Source organism: Cydia fagiglandana, chromosome 20 (assembly GCF_963556715.1).
Source record: "Cydia fagiglandana chromosome 20, ilCydFagi1.1, whole genome shotgun sequence".
NCBI lineage: Eukaryota > Metazoa > Arthropoda > Insecta > Lepidoptera > Tortricidae > Cydia > Cydia fagiglandana.
The window spans coordinates 5928528-5952396 of NC_085951.1; the positions used below are offsets into that span (position 1 = coordinate 5928528).

At 39.8% G+C, this 23869-nt stretch overlaps 3 protein-coding genes across 3 annotated transcripts; 2 read left to right on the forward strand and 1 right to left on the reverse strand.

Moving 5' to 3' along the window:
* The first annotated feature begins 1 nt into the window (after position 1).
* On the forward strand, positions 2-11147 carry LOC134674446 (eukaryotic translation initiation factor 3 subunit C). The gene is made up of 10 exons (XM_063532520.1): positions 2-153; positions 347-462; positions 867-1293; positions 1666-2042; positions 2452-2655; positions 3663-4598; positions 6079-6222; positions 7481-7639; positions 8986-9120; positions 10607-11147. The coding sequence occupies exons 2-10, from the start codon at positions 370-372 to the stop codon at positions 10778-10780; spliced, it is 2649 nt and encodes an 882-aa protein (XP_063388590.1). The 5' UTR covers positions 2-153; positions 347-369; the 3' UTR covers positions 10781-11147.
* A 468-nt stretch (positions 11148-11615) lies between these two features.
* Positions 11616-14008, forward strand: LOC134674637 (ubiquitin-conjugating enzyme E2 L3). Its single transcript, XM_063532758.1, has 4 exons — positions 11616-11845; positions 12053-12148; positions 12328-12514; positions 12789-14008. Exons 1-4 carry the CDS (start codon positions 11819-11821, stop codon positions 12941-12943), a joined length of 465 nt encoding a protein of 154 aa, XP_063388828.1. The 5' UTR covers positions 11616-11818; the 3' UTR covers positions 12944-14008.
* A 197-nt stretch (positions 14009-14205) lies between these two features.
* LOC134674636 (histone deacetylase 8-like) lies at positions 14206-18146 on the reverse strand. Its single transcript, XM_063532757.1, has 8 exons — positions 18032-18146; positions 17743-17932; positions 17368-17509; positions 17067-17173; positions 16371-16563; positions 15770-15942; positions 14498-14698; positions 14206-14413 (listed from the first exon to the last, which is right to left on the reverse strand). Exons 1-8 carry the CDS (start codon positions 18110-18112, stop codon positions 14226-14228), a joined length of 1275 nt encoding a protein of 424 aa, XP_063388827.1. The 5' UTR covers positions 18113-18146; the 3' UTR covers positions 14206-14225.
* Positions 18147-23869: the final 5723 nt, after the last annotated feature.

Genomic DNA, 23869 nt, shown 5'->3' on the forward strand with positions numbered 1-23869 from the left:
TTCTAATATAAACAGCCTCTCTTTTTAGAGTGACGTGCGTCGTGGGCAAGCTGGACTGCCTCGACTTTCTCCTCTTTTTCAAAATATTTTCATGAAGCTACCACTCTTAACAAGTGCTTCTAACAGAAATAAGATAATAATTTTTTACCGAAGGTAAAAATCTACAATAAGACACCGGAAATCACTATTACAAAACCTAACCTAAAAGGGACGAGACAACACCTCATATTTGGCTATACCGTGTTTAATTACTTAAATTTGTTGTTATTTCAATTATATTTATGTAATGTTTGATGTAAAAACGATATTCGATTATTGTGATTGTCAATGGTGAGTGGTGTTTCAGGTAAATAAGGTAGACGATTCAAAATGAGTCGGTTTTTCGCGACTGGTACGGACTCCAGTGAGGAGAGCTCCAGCGAGGAAGATCAGGTAGTGCGCCCAGTGGCCCCTGTCTACACGGTAAGTTTCATTCTACTCATTGCCTTAGCCATTCTTTAAAACTATTTATATTCTGTATCATTAAGTCAGTACACCTATTTTCCCTTGTACCATTCTATTATACTATAGTAAATTTAATAGAACCTATAAATAACTCCCTTAAACAAGGGCCATCAACTTTAAAAGAAAGTTTTCATGCTTTGTAACCTGTAATATAAATCACTATCACTTCAGATAAGATTATGATGAAATATTTAACAGTTATATATGTGGATTGGCCATTTATTGTGGATTATGATATATGATTCATATCTATTGACCAGCAGCCTCTCCAAAACTTAATACACATCTAAAAAAGAGGAGGCATTGGATTGTTATTTTCTTTTCCTGTATTTATAAAATAAAATGTTTTATTTAAATTTTAGTTCAGTGATGACGAGGAGGAAACAAAGCGCGTCGTGCGCTCCATGAAGGAGAAGAGGTACGAAGAATTAGATGGGATCATCCACAATATTCGTAACCACCGCAAGATCAAAGACTTCTCGTCAGCTCTTGCTTCCTTTGAAGAGCTTCAGAAAGCTTACACACGCGCAGCTCCTGTTGTAGCGAAAGAGGAAAATGGCATTGCTCCACGGTTCTTTATCAGAGCCCTGGTGGAACTTGATGACTGGGTTGCTGGGGCCTGGGCGGACAGGGAGAGCAGAAAGACTCTGTCCAAGGGCACCAGCAAAGCCCTAACCTCTTTGAGGCAAAAGCTCAGGAAGTACACTAAGGACTTTGAAGCTGAGATTACCAAGTTCCGTGAGAATCCCGACTTGCCTGATGATAATGAGGAAGATGAGGAAAGGAAAGGTGGGTGTTTAAAATTTATTCTTATAATCTTCTCATTCATTTGACTATTGTGTTTGTTCAATATGGTGTCCCATGGTCAATAAGTAGCCATTTTGTCAGTTTGTGTTTTAGAAGCACTATTGTATTTTACAGTAACCCTCAAAAATTTACTCAATTACAGTCTTATGTTCATATGTGCTCATTTGAATAAACAAAGTGCTGACAGTAGTAGTACATATGAGGCATTTAACACAGAAATTTTAATTACTCAGCAAACAGTCTCAAATGCAACGCAAGCATATACACTGCTTTGTGTAGACTGCATTAAACTTTGGTGTGGTGAATCCTGATTTTTACAATGTCAATACAATTTCAATCAACTTGATATTCCAGATTCCTCGTCCGAAGATGAGTCGGAAGAAGAAAAGAAGCCAAAAGAGAAGGTGAAAGTCAGGCGTTCGCCCGAGCCGCCGCGCCGCCCGCCGCCCGAGGACGACGACTCCTCCGACTCCATGGACTGGGGCTCCAGCTCCGATAGTTCCAGCTCCAGCTCTGACGACGAGGCGCGCGGCGCCACCACTCTCCGTGACAAGTTCTTGAAGAAGACCACGGAGAGGGACGAGGATGAAGAGAAGGAGAAGAAGAAGAGTAGGAAGGGAAGGGATCGTGGAGCTAAGATTGGCAAGAAGGATCAGGCAGACGATGGTGGCGAGTGGGAGACTGTCAGGAAGGGCGCCGCTACGTCTGACAAGCCTAAGATGTTTGCTAAGGTGAGAGGATTTGTTTTATAAATAAATATTATAGGACATTTTTACACGAATTGATTAAGCCCCACGGTAAGCTCATGAACAACAACAGGTTTATTCAACTCTAGAACAGGTTACTAGAAGTTTAATTTATAACGAATTTTCGGGAATTAGATCTTATGTGATTTAATTAATCAAACTTAACACCGTCGGCTTCAGAGACGATCCACATCCCCACTGTCTTGATTATACCATACTATACTGGAATGACAATGTTGCGCACATAAAAGTGCGGAATTACACCAAATTCTTTCAAAACATTAAAACCACCTAGCACCTTATCACAATAATCAAAAAACAAGGACCTCAGGCTTTATTAAAAGCCATTTTAAACAGCTTTATTGAGCTATCTAATCCCTTTTGTCTGTTACAGGACAGCGACATCGACGCAGCCCTAGTAGTGAAGAAGCTCGGCGAGATCAGCGCCGCTAGAGGCCGCAAGCGCACCGACCGGCGCGCGCAGCTCGAGCTCCTGCACGAGCTTCGTACCGTTGCCCAGCAACATAACCTCGGCGACGCGCTGCAGCTCAAACTGCGCGCTGCTACTGTCGCTGCTCTCTTCGACTACAACCCCAAGGTTAGTCTAAAAACATAAGCTTAATTTATAGCGCCGCTAGAGGCCGCAAGCGCACCGATCGACGCGCGCAGCTCGAGCTCCTGCGCGAGCTTCGTACCGTTGCCCAGCAACATAACCTGGGCGACGCGCTGCAGCTCAAACTGCGCGCTGCTACTGTCGCTGCGCTCTTCGACTACAACCCCAAGGTTAGACTCTAACTCTCTACTCTGTCTGTCTGAAGAAACTGGGTTAGAACTAGCCATGTTAGCAAGTGACTGGCGCGCATACCTGAAACTCCTCCTCGAACTTCGTTTGTCTTATTCTGTCTTGTTCTCTTATGTATTTGTAACTTCTAAAGTTTTATGAATAAGGAGGAGGAGACACGACCTTGTTTTTGTCTCATGCGAAATGACGACTGGCTCGCACAATAGGCATAGTCAAACTCATATAAGGTGAACTTTTTAGGGTTCCATACCCAAAGGGTAAAAACGGGACCCTACTACTAAAATTCCACTGTCTGTCACCAGGCTGTATTTCATGAACCATGATAGCTAGGCAGTTGAAATTTTCACAGATGATGTATTTCTGTTGCTACTATAACAACAAATACTAAAAACAGAATATAAGTGGATAAGGGCTCCCATATACAACAAACGTGATTTTTTTGCCGTTTTTTGCGTAATGGTACGGAACCCTTCGTGAGTGAGTCCGACTCGCACTTGGCCGGTTTTTTTATGAATTAGGAGGATTACCGCCGCCCATGGACACTTGCAACATACACTTTCACTCTACAAACCAATGCCGAAAAGTCACGTGATATTAGTTACCTACTAACTATAAATGAATAATAACTCGACTACATTAATTTCGTGAACCAATAGAATTTATTAATGACTAGTTTATCGTAATGCGCATCAATGATCAGGAGAAGACAACCTTGTGAGTTTCCTTTAACGTTTTTTACTAATAAATGTTATCATTTAAATAAGTAGTTATCTACTTATACAATTTTACGTTTCTTTATACAGGTGTCCGACGCCATGAAGCCTGAATACTGGTCGAAGCTCGTGGAGAACGTCGACCACATGGTCACCCTACTCCTGGCCCATGAGGACATGGTCCTCAGCGAGTCCATCCTGGAGGAGAACGAGCAACTGGTCACCCCTCCGTACCGCGTCCGCGGCTGTCTGCTCACCGCCTTAGAGCGTCTTGACGACGAATTCACCAAGCTTCTTAAAGAGTGCGACCCTCACTCCAACGAGTACGTCGAGAGGCTGAAAGACGAAGTCCGCGTTTCAGCCTTAATCGACCGCGTATGCCTCGTCGTCGAGCGCGACGGAACGCCTCAGGAAATCTGCCGCGCGTACCTTCGGAAGATCGATCACTTGTACTACAAGTTCGACACGAGAGCTATGAGGAAAGACCTGCCTCCAGGCGAGGAAACTTCGATCAAGAAGATGGAGCGTCTCTGCAAGTACATCTACGCTCACGACGAGTCCGACCGTCTTCGTACGCGCGCCATCTTGTCCCATATGTACCACCATGCGCTCCACGATAACTGGTTCCAAGCCCGCGACTTGCTTCTCATGTCGCATCTTCAGGAAACTGTGCAGCATTCTGATCCTAGCACGCAGATTTTGTACAACCGCACGATGGCTAACTTGGGTCTTTGCGCGTTCCGCCGCGGCAATGTGAAGGAAGCTCACGGATGTCTGGCTGAGCTGATGATGACCGGCAAACCTAAGGAGTTGTTAGCCCAAGGGTTGCTGCCTCAGCGTCAGCACGAGCGCTCTAAAGAGCAGGAGAAGATCGAGAAGCAGCGTCAGATGCCGTTCCACATGCACATCAACCTGGAGTTGCTGGAGTGTGTGTACCTGGTGTCGGCCATGATGATCGAGATCCCGTACATGGCGGCGCACGAGTTCGACGCGCGCCGGCGTATGATCAGCAAGACATTCTACCAGGTATGTTGCACCAAGAGCTATTGAAATTTACAACCTTTCAATAAAAAATAACATTAATTTTTATAAGAATTTTTTGGCATCACTTACTGACGTGACCCAAAATGAGTCTTGGCCTCCAACACAAGAGCATGCCACTTTGATCGGTCCAGAGCGGTATCCCGCCAGCTTTCGCCGACGCCGAGCTCACGGAGATCTGCCTCCACTCTATCTGCCCAACTGTATTTAGGACGACCAACAGGACGGTGCCCAGTTGGTCGACCCAAGTAGGCCCAAATCAAATCACACGTGTAATCAATGCTAAGCAAATATATGCCGTTAAAAAACCGTTTCTCATCGAGTAGCCACTCACACCTAAATTGATATTTTCTAGTTTTCCTACAACAGCTAAATTATTGAAAAAAGAATCACTCCGCGGGTGTTCGCTAGTTCAGTCGATTTGTGCAAACTTTCCTTAGTTTGCAGATTCAATCGCGTAAGGAAATAGGTTTTTCTCGTTGTGCTAAATACATAACGAATGACAGTCGGTGGCTCGGTGGCGTAACTATACCCAGCTCATGCTCATGGAAAATTTGTCAAATGGAGGCCGGCGCTCATGTTTCTCTCGGTCGAATTGAGGCCCCTTACAGGCCGAGGGCTCGTTGCATTTAGCCCGCTTTGCCACCTTATAGTTACTACACTGATTTCAACACACCCTTTACCTACGTCACTTGTATAGTCTGTCAAACAACATTGCCAGTAGAAAAAGGCGCGAATTTCTTCTATGGGACTATAACCCTCTGCGGCTACATTTTGCGCAATGTAACTAAAATCGCATGCGAGTTCGCGCGCCGTCTAAATCAGCCCTAATACAAACCAGGGATGTTGCGAATATTCGCATCCGCATCCGCGGAACATCCGCATTATATTCAACATCCGCATCTGCATCCGCATCCGCTTAAAATCGATGCGGATGTCAAACAAGTCGGTAACAGGAACGTATTAGCGGCGGCGCCGGCGGCGTAAATTACCTCATTTCGTCATTATATATAACGAAATCGTGTCGATCCCGAAAAGTCGGCCAAGTTACTGTTTATTAAATAAAACACACCGATATTCTTGCGGAGCATTCCACGGGCTGTCCCATACAAACGCATTTTATTTCCTGTGTTGCGACTTTTTTTTCGGCATTTAAAGCAGGCGATTATTTTTCTGTGCATACTTTTGACCATTTGTCAAAGAAAAGGAAACGCTTATACCTGCAAATCTTCAGAAAATCGCGTTTGTACGAAACAAACGGTAGACAATTTCATGGAATGCTCCTTGCTCAAATACTAAACGTTTCGTTTTTTTTTTAAATAAAAAATGCTAAACGTAATATTTGACGTTTTTCAAATCATGACATCCGCATCCGCGGATGTGAGGCTCTAAATATCCGCATCCGCGGATGTCAAAAAATCTGCATCCGCAACATCCCTGATCTGATACAAACACGTGTGTACAGAATCTGCGCGCCAGCGAGCGGCAGGCGCTGGTGGGGCCGCCGGAGTCCATGCGCGAGCACGCCGTGGCGGCCGCGCGCGCCATGCGCCGCGGCGACTGGCGCGCCTGTCTCGACTACATCGTCAACGAGAAGATGAACGCCAAGGTAAACTAACTCTTCTTGAAATAAATTAATATTATAGGACAATTTTATGGCTCCTCTACACGATGGGCCAACGCCGGCCACTCCAGGGGACGCATACGTTAGAGGCAGCAAATATTGCTATCTCATTCTAGGGCATGGCTGCGTCCATTACACAGATCGACCTAGTCCCACAGTAAGCTCGCAGCAGCAGCAAAAGTGAATCGCAGCAGTAGTGAAATAGGCTTACAATTGGTCGCAGCAAACCGTCTGTCACTGTTAAACAGAATGAATTTATTTAGCTATACTATTATCAAAAGGACGGATCGCATCCGAAACACCACATTACGCTCCAAAACACGCATAGCTGACGTGGGGGAGAAGACCGCCAGGCTGAAGTGGGACTGGGCGGGTCACGTCTGCCGCATGCATCCGGATAGGTGGGCTAGTATAGCCACCAAGTGGATGCCGCAAAAGAAGCGCGGACGTGGCAGGCCCAGACGGAGATGGCGGGATGACTTGGACGCTTGGATCGGAATGTACGAAGAATATTGTGCTTCACGTATTTAGCGGTCGAGGGTTACACACCATTGCAATAGTGAGAATTTCAAAGCACGGGTTTGACCCTAAATAACTCTAAATTTGACAACGGTTATTTCTGGAAAATGTACACAGATTTTTACAAGACGATCTTTAACTTTAGACACCACGCCTATAGAGTGCAGCGCGTCATTGTAAACAGTGTTGGCCGAAACGTTAATGCATTAACTGTTATAAATTGAACCGTAAACCGTAACCGTCCGTTCCAGTTAAACAGCATTTAACGTTCGGCCAACACTGATCGTAAACCTTGTCCGAATGTACGGAGGTTGATATTGGGCTGTTACTAGGGTTGCCAGATCGAAAGGCGCTATTATCGGGAAACAATATAATTTTTTCGGGATTTTGGGACTTAAGTCGGAAAAAAAAACATTGAAATTAAAATAATTGTATTAAAAACAACGATATTTTACATTATTGGCACTACGACAGTTCGGGACTTGAAATTATTGTTTTATAACGTGAAGCTATTTTTCGACTTTGTCGGGAATCGGAAACACATGCTAAAATCGGAAGAATCCCGTCAAATCCCGACCATCTGGCAACCCTAGCTGTTGCCGTGCGCGTCAGTTGACGTCTTTGGTGGTTGAGAAGGTGCGTCACCAACTGTAATCATGGCTGATGCTGATCCATGTTGTTGGGATATTTCCATTCCACATGCCTAATCATGTTCTGATTCCAGGTGTGGGACCTGATGGTGGGCGCCGACAACGTGCGCGCGATGCTGGGCCGGCTCATCCGCGAGGAGTCCCTCCGCACCTACCTGTTCACGTACGCCCACGTCTACGCCTCGCTGTCGCTCAAGTCGCTCGCTGACATGTTCGAGCTGCCTCGCCAGAAGGTAAACTAAAGTGGTATCCAGACGAGCCTGATCAAATCGGTCGATTTGATCAGGAAAATAATTGGCGCCAATCTCATCAGTGTCCACACGTACACAATTTAATCACCAATTTTAGAACCAGAACCATAAACAAACGCACGTACAGATCCTAGCATTCCATAGATACTAGCTTCGAAAATTGTCATTTTTGTGCCCGCATCTCCTGATGTGCTCGGGCAATCGAATCAGCGAGCCAAATTGCCGTTTACGTCCGCACCTCCTGATTCGGTCGGGCAATTTAATCAGATTGGCGAAAAATTAACTAATCTGGATACGCCTTAATGACCAACGACAATGTTAGTAGCGTTGTCAGTGTACAGATGTAGTGCATAATTGTTTTACTTCGTATTTTTGCGGTAACGTACAAACGTATCTTGCTATTTCAGTCAGTCTCGGTACAAAAAGTACTGACGTTGACTGAAGTAGCATGACATGACAAACATTTCCGAGAAAAAACGAAGGAAAACAATTATGCACTACATCTGTAAGAATAGGTAGGCATAATCACAGAATAATTAATAGTACTACTGTACAGAAAGTAAACTTCCTACAAAAACGAAGTTTGACAGCGGTTCAGAGTCGAATCATGCTGTCCCTTTCTAATATATGGTACTATCCCTTTCGGCTATTTAGGGTTGTCAAAAATCAAGTGGATATCTTATCTGTGGTCGTGCACGCAAAAGGAAGTCAAGTGGTGCCAATCCTAATAATTGCTCGGAGCAATGCTGAGCCGCGCGGAGCAGAGTTTGACCGAAGTCAGGCGTTTCGCACCCCTGGTATAATGGAGTGTTTCGTGCGCGCGGGTATAACAAGGCTAGGGTTGATTACGCGTTGGTACTGTTGTTGAATCTACGGCGGTACCGATGTTAGCTTCTTGGAGGAACAAGACATGTTGCTCCGGTTTACGTTACGTTACCAGTTATAGTGCGACATAAAATAGTAGCAATTAAATAAAATGGAACAAAAAAAATCCATACTAAATTGTTGCCATGTGAATGTTACGCAGGAAGTGGCTCAATAATTTTCTACAATTTCTTGTCGGATTATATGTGCAGGGGCGTGTTGCATAATAAACTACAACTAATATTACAAGCGGAACTCCTTTGCTAATAAGTGGAATTAGAAAAGGAGTTCCGCTTGTAATATTAGTTGTAGTTTATTATGCAACACGGCCCAGTACACTACCAATGACATACGACAAAATGTGTGCTCCGACATAAACTAGACATTAGCATTCATAAATAAACTGTTGAATTAAAATTTGAGTTTGGCTATGTTGCAATGCAATGCGTTTCATTTATTTGTAGGTCCACTCTCTGGTGTCCAAAATGATAATCAACGAGGAGTTGTTGGCGTCGCTGGACGACCCCAGCGAGTGCGCCATCCTGCACCGCTCGGAGCCCACTCGCATGCAGGCGCTCGCCTTGCAGCTCGCCGACAAGGTACATGGGTCAAAAACATTATTGTGTTACGTCTTTCCTGTAGACATACACAAGAGTTAAGGGCTATAAAGGTTAATTTTCTTATTTAACCCTTATCCACGTGAAAAGGTCCTCTCTTTTATATAGAGAACTATGATAAAATCATTACTTACATGCCCACAAGCTGTTAACTATTGCCCACAGGAGAGAAAAATGCACAGTTCGTGCGCTACACACACTAGTTTTCTCTCCTGTGGGCAATAGTTAACAGCTTGTGGGCATGTAAGTAATGATTTTATCATAGTTCTCTATATAAAAGGAGGACCCTCTCATACTCATACTCATATTATATTGATAATATAAATTACAGGTCAGGCTTACATGACTAAACTACATTAAAGGTAGATTTATAAATATACAAGATTCATACATTAGAGAAAATAATAAAGTAAATTAACAAGTCAATTATTGCGACATTATTTACTGCTACACACCACATACATCCTCCAGACTGAGTATAGTAGCGCTACCCCCTCTGCCACAAATATACGGTAGTTTTACTCCATCGAGTCAAGTGTCTTTGTGTGACGCCCGTGGGCCCGTGACTTTGAACGGACCAATCACGGCACGGGACTCGCTCGCCTCGTCCCCCGCACCCCTGTATTTTTGGCAGCATCGGTTTCATGAAATAATTGCTCTAAGCTCCGTCTAGAAGATTCCTCATCTATGGGTACATCATAATATAATTCGAACATTTATTGTAAAAAGACTTCAAGGTGCGTCCAGATCTGGAGAAAGCCCTGCGAATGTGTGTTTAGGAAAAAGTGGTTAACTGCTAGCACGTTGTGCTGCGTGCGTATAGTTCGTTAGCAATTCGCCAATGGTCCCATAGGGTGGTATTCCATCTGTCACTTTCTTTGTCCAATGTGTTTTTGTCTTACATTTTATTTAATGAGAGAGTGAGACGCAATGCCATTGGATAGATGGAATACCACCCATAGCGATGCATTTGCGTGTGGACGCACCTTTATGTCAGGGTTGTCACAATCGCAACATGCGGTTAAAGTTAGGACACGAGGCACAGAACGAGCTGTTCAGCGTCATTGTGACACGGAAATATATGATGGAGTTTTACTAAACGCACAGATCTAGAAATGACGCTTATGCTCTGGTTTCCTAGCATAGCGGTGCCGTCGTATAGCGGCCATCTCCATACAAAATATTACGCACTCTATATTTAGCCGTATTATTTAGTATGGAGACGGCCGCTATACGACGGCACCGCTATCCTAGGAAAACCGAACTTTACGCTTAAATAAAATTGATGACTAAACGCTACTTTTGCAACACAACACTTTTTTGCTTTTTTCTCTTGACTAGTTTGGCAGGAGTTCGCACTTTATTGATAGTTTTTCAACATTAAGGTTGAAATACTAACAATGAGGTTAAACAGCCATCCCAGGCTACACAAACAACAAATCATAATTATATTAATTTTTATTCCCAGGTCGGTAACCTCGTAGACTCGAACGAGCGTATTTTCGAGAAGCAGGGCTCGTTCTTCCAGCGCGGGGGCGCGGGCCGCGGCGACGGGCGGCAGCGCGAGCGCATGCGTGAGGGCGGCTGGAACCGCCGCACCCGCAACCGTCGCCGCGACGACGAGCGCTCGCACGACGAGTGAACGCAGCCCCAGTCGCTCTAGCCGACTTGAGGGATCAACACACCGACCGACCAAATCCGACCATCAAGAAAATTGCATATGGCCGACATGTCGAACTAACGTCTATCGCATCGGCCGATTGGTCAATTGGTGCGTTAACTCTCTTACCTTCCGGGAGCCGATGCACTTATACGGGGTAATTGTGCTTGAAAAAGTGCAATTACCCCGTAAAAATATTAAAAAGTGTATAGAGCCTATGCTCGCGTGTTCGCTCCGTGTAACTATTGGTTAGACCGACCGTCAAAAGTTTTTAATTGGTTCCGTAAACTTCAATAGCCTGGTTTCAAACGTTCGCATTGTAATCGCAGTGTAATAAAATTATTAATTTGTCACAAAGTGTGTTTCATTATTTACCAATACACCGGTATAAGTAGGTATGTATGGGCCAGTATGGGCTATAGGACTTGGGCGCCAAGAACCGCAAGGTCCGCAAGTGTCCTCGTGTCTGTTTTTTCTATCTTATTTTTATACAAAAAGTCGTAAAACAACGCCATCTAGCGAGACAATTCCGACCCTGAAAGCTTTGCGTAATGGTTGCGTACATCATTTCATATTAAGTACCTCAAAGATTTAATAGATGGCAGTACCAATGAAACGTTTAGTTAATGTACAGAAAATATATAGTTTCTTTTTATATATCCCTCTTCAAGCCAAAACATTGAAATAGCTTGAAAAAGAACACAGGAACATTATTGAATATTAACATTGCAAACAAACATTTCTTTTCAATCGATTTATAGAAATCGAAACATAACCGGTTTTTTGACGTAACGCCGAATGATTCATTCATGGTGTAATAAAACGCAAGTTTGTAATGGTGGAAGTGGTAGGCAGAATTTTCGTTTCGGGGCATTGACGTCGTTTTTCTAGTTATTTTATGAAACTTGAGTAGTGCTGCTTAATTATGGTATTCATGCGGTTAACCAAATAAGGAATAATATTGTTTCTGGGAAAGCGTATACTCGTATAATCGCGACGTGATATTTGACAGATAGTACAATGGCTGCAACCAGGAGACTTCAAAAGGTGAGACATCGCTTTTACTCACACGGTATTGCTCAGTAGTTTTCTAGAATTTTACTTCTAAGCTTTTCCGTGTGTGGTTTTATTTAAATTATGTAGCACCTCGCTGTTAAAGTGATTTGATGTAAACATCAACTATGTCGAATTGGTTAAAAACGCTTAGAAATCGAATTAGGAGTCTTACCAATGGTGCTGTTTCACTTGTTTCAGGAATTAAATGATATAAGACAATCGGGATTAAAATCGTTCAGGGACATCCAGGTAGATGAATCAAACATCCTGACATGGCAAGGATTAATTGTACCAGTAAGTATATTCAATGAGAATTAGAGTGTAATCATTAATACGTTGCTAAATTCAATTAAATTTAGGAACAGACTTGTAAACCATGTAATTGTTTAACATTGGTCAAGTGAGTTATCATAAAAGTAAAATATCAATTTGAATTTGGTTTAAATTAAACCAACTTTTGCTTTATTTTGTAGGATAACCCACCTTACAACAAAGGTGCTTTCCGGATTGAGATTAACTTCCCCGCTGAATACCCATTCAAGCCGCCCAAGATTAGCTTCAAGACAAAAATCTACCACCCCAACATAGATGAGAAAGGCCAGGTCTGTCTGCCAATCATCAGCGCTGAGAACTGGAAGCCAGCCACCAAGACTGATCAAGGTAGGTTAACTATTTTTCATACTCTTATATAGATTGGAATTTACAGAGCCTAATCAAGTTAAAAAAAATACAGACAGTTGTGTATATAACGCCTGGGGATTCCCAGGAAATTTCAAGCCCTACCGTCAATGTGTCACCCAATTTCTTAACATTATTAATTTCATACCATATGCAAATGCCTATTTTAAGAACTCCTTTCCCCAATTTAAGGAGAAATGCACTGAGCCCTCACTACTGTATTTTAGACTCATATGTATACATTTTTTTATTTCAGTTATCCAAGCCTTAGTTGCTCTTGTCAATGATCCCGAACCAGAGCACCCGCTGCGTGCAGAACTTGCCGAAGAATTCCTCAAAGACAGAAAGAAGTTTACAAAAAATGCAGAGGAGTCTACTAAGAAACATAGTGAGAAGCGGCCTTCGGACTAAGCTCATTGATTAGTTGATTGTAGCACGGATTAGCAGCAGTGGGCAAGTCATATTGCTATTTACTGGTTTACCTCCATTTATTTATATTATTTACTAAGTTTTCCTGTCCCTGTTATGTTACCCTGAGAACTTGCATTTTGTAGTTATTAATAATACTGTGTCATTAACTTATTTAAGTCACAAGTCATTCATTTGAGAAGATAGCCTTATTAAAAGTATGTTTACAACATGCAACATACCAAGTCATGTCAGCTATAAACATTTCAGTAACACTGCTGTTAATTCAGCTACATCTTATCTTCTAGCATTGAAATAGCTTTTCACTACTATGTTGCTTGTAATAACTATTGTGCACAGATTTATAAACCACTAAGCAATTAGTGACACAATGGCGGAGATGAAAGCTTAAACTTAATGCTTAGTCTTAAATTAGAGGTTTGGAATTGTATTTAATAAGTCAGGTAACTGGAAAATTTATAATTATTTCAATACTTTTATATGTCTCAAAATAAGTATTGTAGTCAATTTGACCTTGAGAGACAATAAATCTATTTTTTCGTATTATTTTGGACTTCGTAAATTTTATGCTTGATGTCTGAAGTGAAAAATATGCAAGTGTTATGATCCTGTCAGGATTTGTATACATGTAAATATTTGCATTAGATGGAAAGAATTAAAAAATTGAAGCCCGAGAATTGAGCGAACAAAAGTTAAATGTTAAAGCTGTTTTCTTGATAGTACCTAGTATGCATTTTAAATGGTATTGATCAATGTTACTGAGAAGGCTTTGTTGGTTTTTTTTATATTTGTAACCTGTCTTTGGGAAATCCTTTGGAAAATTGGTTGATTTTGAGGAATGCAGCTACCACCTGTCTCAACTGTTGTGTAGTGTCTCTACTGCATTCTGTAATATTGTTGGTTCTAAATGTTAAATGTGAATTTCATAGTGATCAGTCCTTGATATGTATTAGAATATTTTTTAAGTTGATATGTTACTGGATTACTACAACAGGTGTGCTGATCAGTTCAGTGAGAACTTTAAATATATATTTTTTCCGAATTAAAGGTTGTTTGTTTATTTAGATATGATATCCCGTAATGATATTGACGGTTGTAAAGTATTTAGCCGGGTCCACACAGAGCGAGCATACGCGCGAGGCAATTTCTTCGAGCACAAAACGGCCAGTATAGACGTGCCGCGAGCGTGTCTGGGCCGAAGGCACGTCTACACTGGCCGATTTGTTCATATATAAACACTAATATTTATTTCTTATATTATATTTTATTCCGTAAACGCATAGACGTCGTCAGCTGTCTTTTCTTCGGCGTCTAATTTTGTTTCACTTGTTTTTTCGAATATTCTCCGATTTTGCCTGAAAACTAAGCCGTTTTCTGAGGGCTTGTCAGATGATGATGATGATGCTTCATTTGAGACACAATTTGCTTTTTGTAAATGTGTGTTTAAATTACCTGAAAATAAAAAGATGAATAATCATTTAATCAGCTTAAAACAAATAAACGACAGATTAAGTACACAAGATAATATGGACGTACTCTGTATCCTCGTGACACATTCGTCCAAATAAGTAGTTTTATTGGTGTCCCTAGATAGCGTTGGTTGTATGAACAGAGTATAGTCTGGCCCGTACTGCGGCCAGTACGTATGTTCCGGAATATTCTCGTCAAGCGATACTCCAGTTACAAAGGCCGTGAGACTCGTCCACAAACGAGCGGCGTTAGCGTGATTGTAGCCACCTGCAAAAAGTGCAAAACACATTAGGTACTTCCATTACTATTCCAACAGAATTATAAGGTACAAATGTAGAAGATTACATAAAATGTTGCAAGTGGAAGTACATAGCACATTCAGAAAGCAAATTCACGTTTTCAATATAAAAGTCTGAGTCTAGAGTCAGACCAAGAAAAGTCTGCAACGATTTTGATAGCATACGCAGTGCAAGTGTTATTTTAAACGTCAATCTTCTATGAAATTATGAATCATTAACACTTGCACTGCGTGTGCTACTGCTATCAAAATCGTTGCGGACTTTTCTTGGTCTAACTCGAATGTTATGAATGCCATATTTCGGTCTGTTCTAAATTTTTTTATTAGCAATCGTTTAAAACTTTTTAACTTGTGATAAAAAAAAAACAATTGAAGGGATGTTTACACCAACAATATAACTGATTAGAGCTGTTGACACTTTTTAAGAACATTCGTTAATCGTTTCAGGTGTCAACCAGTGTAGTCAGTTATGTTGTTTTTGTAAACATCCCTTCAATTATTTCAGTTCATACGCGTTATCGGTTAGACTGATAGCCTGTGTGAATCATAATGAAGGGTAGGTATTGCCCGCGAGCCAAATACCGCCGCGCCGTCTATATGTATAAGTGGCATACATCAACATAGTGGCGGTCGGTGGCGCACTACTCCACCGCTATAGGAAATAGGCGGTATTACTGCAATGTTCTGCCGCCAGAGTGCAGCACTAGCGCCTCTAGTAAACCATAGAGTAACTTATACATAATGTGCCTTAAACTGTTTTTTGACAAGTTTCCACAGACAATAAAATATGATATGGATGCATCAAGGCGGTTTGTTAACAAGGGCCTGCGCGAAAATCGTAATTTAGTTATCTGCCTCTTTATCACTCGAATATGCAAGAGTGATAGAGAGGTTAGATAACGAAATTTCGAATTTCTTGTTTCGCGGTAGACCCCCGGATTGTGATGCGATTGCGGTAGTGGCGCTCCCTACGCAGAGTTTCGCGTAATATTCCCTATTGGAGGATATCGATGACAATCTCTAACATTGAGGATAATTACCTCCACCAAGCAGCATGGTCGGCCTCTCGGCCTCCAAGACAGTGCTCACGCACTTGCAGTACCCGCGCGTAGTGACGCACGCACCGCCGTGCGGGTCCAGTGCTAGCGCGTCTGCGCCGCACTGCACTACTATAGCGTCCGGGAGGAAATAGTCGAGTATCGATGCGAATACCCTGCAATGTAGAACACATAGGTATTGAATTCATGTTCCAAATCAACAGTCCTAATTTTAATGGACCGGTACAGTGAACAGGCATGGGTTATACCACTACTTCCCAATCATTATAGAAAATTTTGAAGAAAAATATTCGCCTTGAAAAGCAGTTTCTGAATACATCTGTAAAGAAATCCCAAGGTAAAGTCTCCAATCCGCATATTAGATTATGTTGGGACCACAGCCTATTAACACTCTCGTACAAGAGCCCTATACCAAGCAGTAACATATTATAGGCTCCAGAAGCAATGCCTTCAAATATTTAATACAGGATAATATAATATATCATTGAAATATACCAAAACTAAGGAGTGGTGTCTCCTAACACTGTATGTTGTAAAACTAATACTTAAACAATTTTCAATTTTAATTTGACTAAGAACTTACTTTCCAAACACATATTCTAAAGTATCATCAGAATAGAAGGCATGTAGAGGCACATTGCAAGCATACCCCTTGCCTGCCAGGTTCCCGATGTCATCAATATCTCCTGTACCCGGGTAGAACCCAGGCTCAAACTTGTGGAAGGACAGTGTGAACACTGACTTGCTTAGGTTGTAAGCATCTTGGACACCATTACCTGTTTAAAAAAAGTAAGTTAGCTTTTGGGTGGTATTTTTTATGTTTAAGCATTAATATGCAATATGTCTATATGCAAATTAGACATATTTGATAAATATTGGGTTATTGTCATCTCGAACACAAAATTTAATTCTCATTTGTTACAGGATTGATATTGTGGAGGCCCTATGCACCTCCGGGGTGCCCTAGGACAAACAACAACACAGGCATATTGACTCCAATACATACTGATGATGACGGGGCCATTAAAAGTAAGTTATCCAGCTAAATGAAGCAATTCTATCTTCTAGTAAAATACTTGCTAGCTACCTAGTTGTTGCTACAGGAATTACATTTATATTTATTACTTACTAAGAAACAAGCGTGAAAAGGAATCACTGCATTTTTAGCAAGAAATTAACTGTGAGGTTGAATTTTATATTATATTATATTAAATAGATGAGTTATAAGTATAATAGATACTTTATGTAGTGCATAGAATTTACCTTCAACAATAATTACCATGATGTACATCTAAGTCTATGTACAGGACTTTTGGGAACTTTTCTCTCAGATATTCTATACCCAGTACGATGTCATTCACGTAGCAGAACCCTTCAGCACCATGTCTAGAAATTCATAAATTAATAATTTAAGAACTAAAAGAGATTGACAGAATTAAGGTAATTTAACCTAGCCACAACTGCTGCAGGAATTTAGGAAATCTGGATTTAGCCAAGTTAATTGGTATCAAAACATAAATGATGCAATACAAGTTTATATAGATATTGATGGACTCTTAATAATATGCTGTAGACTGTACCTATTGGCATGATGCCATCCTCCACACCAGTTCAAGACAGTTTTTGTTAAACCTAAAGTGAGGCACCGGGCCGCTGTGATGGTTCCTCCAGCTAGGGTTGACACCAATTCAGACATTTTTGACACTGGTGGACAGTCATAACCTGTAGAGATAAAAGGCGTAGGCACTTAAACAAAATACCTTTTGCAAATGTTTAGTGTTTCAGAGAAAATATTGAGTAAATAATTACATAAAATTTAATTAGTCAGTAAAAGTTCAACTCATAATTTATTCTTAACATAATTACCTCTTGTTAGATTAATACAATATACTTAAACATAATTCCATTTAGTTAATTAATGGTAATTAGCATAAAAATACAAAAATGTAATTTACCAATGCCTAACTCTTCATCCTCATTAGTCGTCATATATTCGTCATCTATTTCTGTGAAGGTCTTTAAGTGGTTTAAATATAAATCAGAATGAAATCTCTTCAAGTCTTCATCAACCGCTGGTTTTGATCGGACCACTTTAACGTGCTGTAGTAGACCATATGCTGTGATCAAGCTGTGTACCATAGAAGCCTGAAAAGTAAAAATATAAGTTGCGCTTACAAAATAAATAGCGTGATAGAATCTACTGAATCTAAGATTAGGTAAGCACGAAGTATAAAAACAACATACACGACCGGGTACAGCCGGCAGGCGATCACATTCTTGGATTAAATTCTCGTCCCATACATAGCAAACGTTTTTAGAATTCATGTTTATTTCAATAACACAATTTTTATAAATCTGAATTAAACAACTGTACCGCTATTCGGAACCTAATAATAATATTGAGAGAGTGGCAACACTGTTGACGGTCGTATTGTCCTTTTCTAGCATATACGTCCCTCTCTCTCCCACACTCCCACCACACAGCAGTTTGCTTTTTGGCGGTTGTCGCAAAAACAAATTTCCAACTCATTGGCTTGCTGTTTTTCCATCTGGAAGGTCGTGAAGCTAAACTGCTGGTGAGTTTTTGAATTTGTACCCCAGTTTAGCTGACTATATTGAAAAACAGTTTCTAACGGCTTTTGCCGTTCGAAATAAACATTTAAATTTAGTGTCCGTTAAACTATCTAGCAAATAAAAACGATCCGGAATAGTAATGTGTAAGTTTTCAAAGGCTGCCTGCGCGCACCGTGGCTATGCTAATGAAAATACTAAAACACATAATGTTAGAAAACACATCGAGCTGGTAAAGCGTGCACTTGTCACCATTAGAATTTAATTAATATTATACCTACATTAAGTCTCTTCTGAGTCTTATTACTTATTACTTTAAATCTTTGTGTGTCTATAATAACGGTTGAAATTAGGTATAATACTTAAATGGTGATGTGTGGAAGCATACCCTTCAGTTTTCAAGTGATTTGTGTTTTCGAATACGAAAGGATCGGATAGTTAATACGTGTTACGTAGAACCTACGTATTAAGGTAGAAGCTTATAGACGTGTAGGGTTTATCTGTCCAAGTATCTATCAGCAACTTGTCGGTTTATCCCGTTCCGGGTTAAATATAATATTGCAAAATATTTTTGGTAATAAACTTGCTGATAAATAACGTGTACCCGCTTAGGAGTCGACGAAGCCCCGCTTCGCGGGGCTTCTATTTCCGCTCTGAGGGACACAAGGTAACGAACAAACCTACATCGCAAGCATTGCATTTATTTTTGTGGAAAGTGAGTACTTCGGCAGTACGTAAACTTAAGTCTGACTAGATAATGAGAGAGATTAGCATGGCTCTGCGCAAGAATGACATGGAAATCCTTAAGTATTTCACTCCTTATCTACCAATTTATATCTCTCCAACTAGATCTTTGAAAAAAAAAAAAAAATTGTTAAAATGTAGGTAGATAAGATAGGTATCTTTTTAAATAAATAACAGGTACTAACAGCTTAAAAGAACTCTTGCATGTAGTTGCTATATGTGCTTGTATTATTTTGGATATGAATAACTTGATTATTCAATCTTTAAGCCTACCTACCTACCTACATAAATAGTACCTACACTTGTAAACGTTTTAAATAAAATCGGAAGCCTGTGAAAGGGCATTAACGATATGGGAATGTTTAGATTGATTCATTGACGAAGACGCATGGTTTGCTTCATAATTTCAAATTATATTCGCTAACGGTAGAGTTAAAGTTTAGTTATGGCAAATCTCGTCACCGTGAATGACACTTTCTAAAAGTGCCTATTAAAGTAAATCCTTTCCCCTTGTCAAGCGAAGAACTCTCAACTAAGGGAATATTACCCATAAACTTCATTTGAATGATATTCTTAAGCTATGTCTGTTATGGTTCCACCTGCGTAAGGTGTGCCTAAGAGAATATTCAGTCACAAACTAACGTCAAGTTATTTGTGATGAAACCAAGATGTTGTGTACCTATTTAAGCCTGCGCAAGGCTGCCATGTTTCCACCTGCGTAAGGTGTGCCAAAGAATCTTTGATTCATTCACAAACTGATATCAAGTTATTGATGATGATATTACAACCTATATAAGCCTGCGCAAGGCATGTCAGAAATTAAATGATATGGTCATAACACAGGCGAGCGAGTAGGCCACAATCATAAAAATATAACAAAGATGAATATGTAAATACCTCCTTTTGGATAATAGGTATAAAATAACAAAGGACAAGTGAAAAGGGTTCTAACAAAATAATGTTCTGGGTAAAAATCAGTCGAAATAGGCTTCGTTATTCGAGGTTTCATTTTTGTTTACCAATCTATTTTAAGGGTCCCGGACACCCTATTGGCTAAACCCAAAATTGGACTAATTAACATTTCTAAAATTATAATATAATAGGTATAAAATAACCTAAGATTCCGGGCCTATCTCGACTCATTTTTATTTTAAAGATGAAAAAATCTTTGCACCCTAATATAAAATTGTGGTCTGGAGACGCTAAGCCTCATAACGTGGGTGGCATGGATAATACTAAGAGATTTAGTCACCTAAATTCGACCATAAGCCCAGGCAGAATATTGATATTTAGAATAAGGTGTGGTCAATCCTCCAAGGTCCAGATAATCTGTGGACTCTAATTAAATCAGGCTCACTTAAGCTCACGACACAACATAGCTTACGTTTCAATTCTGAAATAAGCTATGTTTAATATCACTCATGGTGTGAAAATAAAATTACAAGAGCACAAACAGCCTGCTCAAGGTGTACAAAGGGTTCCGTTTAGCGGCCCTATGAATATCTAAAAAACCTTTGAAGTCTATGCCTGCTATGACAGACTAGAAATTAATATAAATTAATATTTGCCTCGAGAGCACTAGTCTTTCAGTTACCATTTTTACGAGTACCTACCTATGTAGGTACACGACATAACCAAGGTTACCTATTTAATTATTATATCCCTGACTGGCATGGTATAGGAAAATTGTCATGTGCTACACAAGCATGTTGGAAATAAAAATATACAAAACTGACCTAACGGGGCGTTTATGAATGCTTTATTTTACACCCTTATGAACCTTGAGGATTCGAATCACCTTGATCGTAAGTGCTCCTATGCACAGATTAAGTTTATTTTAAACTACCCATGCACTAATCTCAAGGGCACGTGCTTCTATGCACGGACCGAATATTGTTATCACTTAATTCACTTATCATTATTCGTCATAGTTTGATACTATACGTTTAACAAATGTACCCACAGTGGAATGTAATGTACCCAGTCATAAGGTTTTTAATAAACAGTGACTTAATGGTTTGCACGAACGATTCTAGTATAACTTCTGGGCGGTCACGTCTAGGGCATGAATGACCCTCTAGTTCTCAATTTATACAAAATTATAGCATTGCGATACTGTTTGCTTTGCACAATGTGAAACAGGAGCAAGCCTTGCGAAAAGGCGAAGCTATTTTGAAAGGCGAGTACTTTTCAAAAATACATTGTAATATATATAAATATGGTTTTGTCGTGGAACAAGTACACCCAAACAAATGCAGTCATTTATTATAATATGTTGGCAAAACTCTGCAAAAAAGTTATATAGTCTGTCTGTACAGTGTAACTTGAAGGCATCGATGCACATGAATCTCTTGAATCATGGTGGATCAATTAATTTACACCCCGTCTGTGTCTTGCTCCTATTACCAAATCCACAAGTTAAGGACCTCAACCTATATATAGGTACCCTTCTTGCTCGAGACCTGTAAAAAATGTACACAATAATTTCATGCAGTCAAGTGTCGGAAAACTAGGTCCACATACTTAGCGATATCGTGAATATATATCCAAGAATTCTGTATATTGCCTCCCAGGAGGCGGGATGTTATTAGACTAACCTATAGTAGGTAGTAGGCCAGAGATATAGTATACAAAAGTACACTGGCCCAAATTAAGTAATATTATATTTCAGAATATAAAATAATTTACAATCTTGCTATTATTGAAATATAAACAAGTAACAATTATCCTTAGTTCATAAGGAGGATAAGTATACCTAAATATCTATTAGATTCGACAAAGTGTTGATTCTAGCATTGGATAAAATAGCTCCCTCTTAAAGGGCCTCTGCGTCGTTGGCTTTGGGGCCACAGGCGCCCGGCAAATGGTAGGGAACCCCCTGGTTTCCCACAGCAAATAATGTAAAATCACGAAATAAGCACATAAATTTGTATTTCGGTTAAAAGCACCTACGCGATGAGCTAGGGTTTCGAATTAAGTATCTGATTCCTTATAATTTACACACTGAATAGAGAAAACTGAATATTCAGAACTAATTCAACTAAGCAATGTCTATGAATAGTTTACAGAAATTAAGCCACTTTAGCGGTCAGAACCAATAAAGTTTTAAGGCTTATGTCTACCAGTAGGCACCAGATAAAGTAAACCACTAAGAAACTACTCTTACTACATATATACAAATTTTTGAGTAAAATTAAGGTTATGATAGCTAAACATGAATTTAATTAGAATGACTCTGCAAATATTATTGATAAAGTTCTGTAGCAATTCTACACAAGAACACCACAAAGCGTCATAACTAGTGCCACAGCGCAGTGAACACATGAGTGTTGTGGCTTAAGCTCTCATAGTAACCTTCACACTTTTAAGCAAGGTTTATTTATGTACACTGACTTGCGTTCTCGTTAGTAAAGCGTTTAAAAGGGTTAAATGCATTTTATAGCTATAACTATAACCTATAACCAAGTATATGGCTTACAGTCATTAAATAAATTTAGTGATTCCCTATGACATTTCAATAAGTACCTAATTTTATTAACTCTTGTTTGTGGTGATAGTGATATAACGAATAATTAAAATATTCGTCTACTTAATCCCGAGGGATTCTGGAAATAAGAAATGTCCTGTCCTTGTTATATTCCTGCAACTGCTTACTTTACTATTATAGATAATTATTATCAAATCTGATAATAATTGCGACTTATAAATAAAAACGACTCTAGTACTTTATTATTTTTATCTTTTCATACTTGAATTACATTACTCCTTATAACAGATGTGTATGCTCCTTGAAGAGTAGACTGACTTATCACATCTTCTTTTACCTAGTTTTCACATACATTTAAGTAATTAAGTATAGCACCCTTGTGGTGACTCACTTATTCTTTTTGAACATTATAAGTACATTAAGTACGTATATAAAATGTTAAGTTAGTATCATAATATAATGGAATATCAAATTGTATACTTTACTAAATACCTCTCTCCTCACAGGTGTTAAAATAAAGGGTGTACTGCATAATTAATTAAACACTCATAATATAATAATATTACATATACATAATAAGTACATGTATAATCACATTGGCTTGGCGTCTTCCCACCACCAGGCGATAACAAACACGTCTCAATATTATTATTAGGTTCCGAATAGCGGTACAGTTGTTTAATGACAGCGTTTTACACAAAAATAAAACGCTAATTAAATAACTTACCCTATTCGGAACCTAAAGTTTTAATCCTGCCTGGTGTAAATATGTATAATTTTGAGACAATGAGTTGGAAATTTGTTTTTGCGACAACCGCCAAAAAGCAAACTGCTGTGTGGTGGGAGTGTGGGAGAGAGAGGGACGTATATGCTAGAAAAGGACAATACGACCGTCAACAGTGTTGCCACTCTCTCAATATTATTATTAGGTTCCGAATAGGGTAAGTTATTTAATTAGCGTTTTATTTTTGTGTAAAACGCTGTCATTAAATTATTCAATAAAAATTACAAACACAACACTACACATACACAACACGTCATATGAAAAGGCGGGAGCAATTTTTTTTTACAATTACTGCTAATGTTACCAGTGTTATAAATTATTTAAATTAGTGGATAGGTACGGCCTGCCTGTGCTTTATTATAATACGCTTGACCAAAATAGGACTGAATGATAAAGAACAGCTACCTTTATTTGGTTCGTCGTTACGAGCTTTTACATATTGTCTATGATGAATACAATTTCATTTGATTTCATTGGTTAAAATTTCATTTCGATA

Excerpts from the sequence above, each read along its gene's own strand:
- LOC134674636 (XM_063532757.1), bottom strand. The coding sequence starts at position 18,112 with ATGAATTCTAAAAACGTTTGCTATGTATGGGACGAGAATTTAATCCAA. Across the intron at positions 17,510-17,742 it reads GGATGAAGAGTTAGGCATTG|GTTATGACTGTCCACCAGTG; the intron begins GTAAATTACATT and ends TTATCTCTACAG. Across the intron at positions 14,414-14,497 it reads ATGTGTCACGAGGATACAGA|GTAATTTAAACACACATTTA; the intron begins GTACGTCCATAT and ends TTTTATTTTCAG.
- LOC134674637 (XM_063532758.1), top strand. The coding sequence starts at position 11,819 with ATGGCTGCAACCAGGAGACTTCAAAAG. Across the intron at positions 11,846-12,052 it reads CAACCAGGAGACTTCAAAAG|GAATTAAATGATATAAGACA; the intron begins GTGAGACATCGC and ends CACTTGTTTCAG. Across the intron at positions 12,515-12,788 it reads AGCCACCAAGACTGATCAAG|TTATCCAAGCCTTAGTTGCT; the intron begins GTAGGTTAACTA and ends TTTTTATTTCAG.
- LOC134674446 (XM_063532520.1), top strand. The coding sequence starts at position 370 with ATGAGTCGGTTTTTCGCGACTGGTACGGACTCCAGTGAGGAGAGCTCC. Across the intron at positions 2,656-3,662 it reads TCTTCGACTACAACCCCAAG|GTGTCCGACGCCATGAAGCC; the intron begins GTTAGTCTAAAA and ends TTCTTTATACAG. Across the intron at positions 7,640-8,985 it reads TCGAGCTGCCTCGCCAGAAG|GTCCACTCTCTGGTGTCCAA; the intron begins GTAAACTAAAGT and ends ATTTATTTGTAG.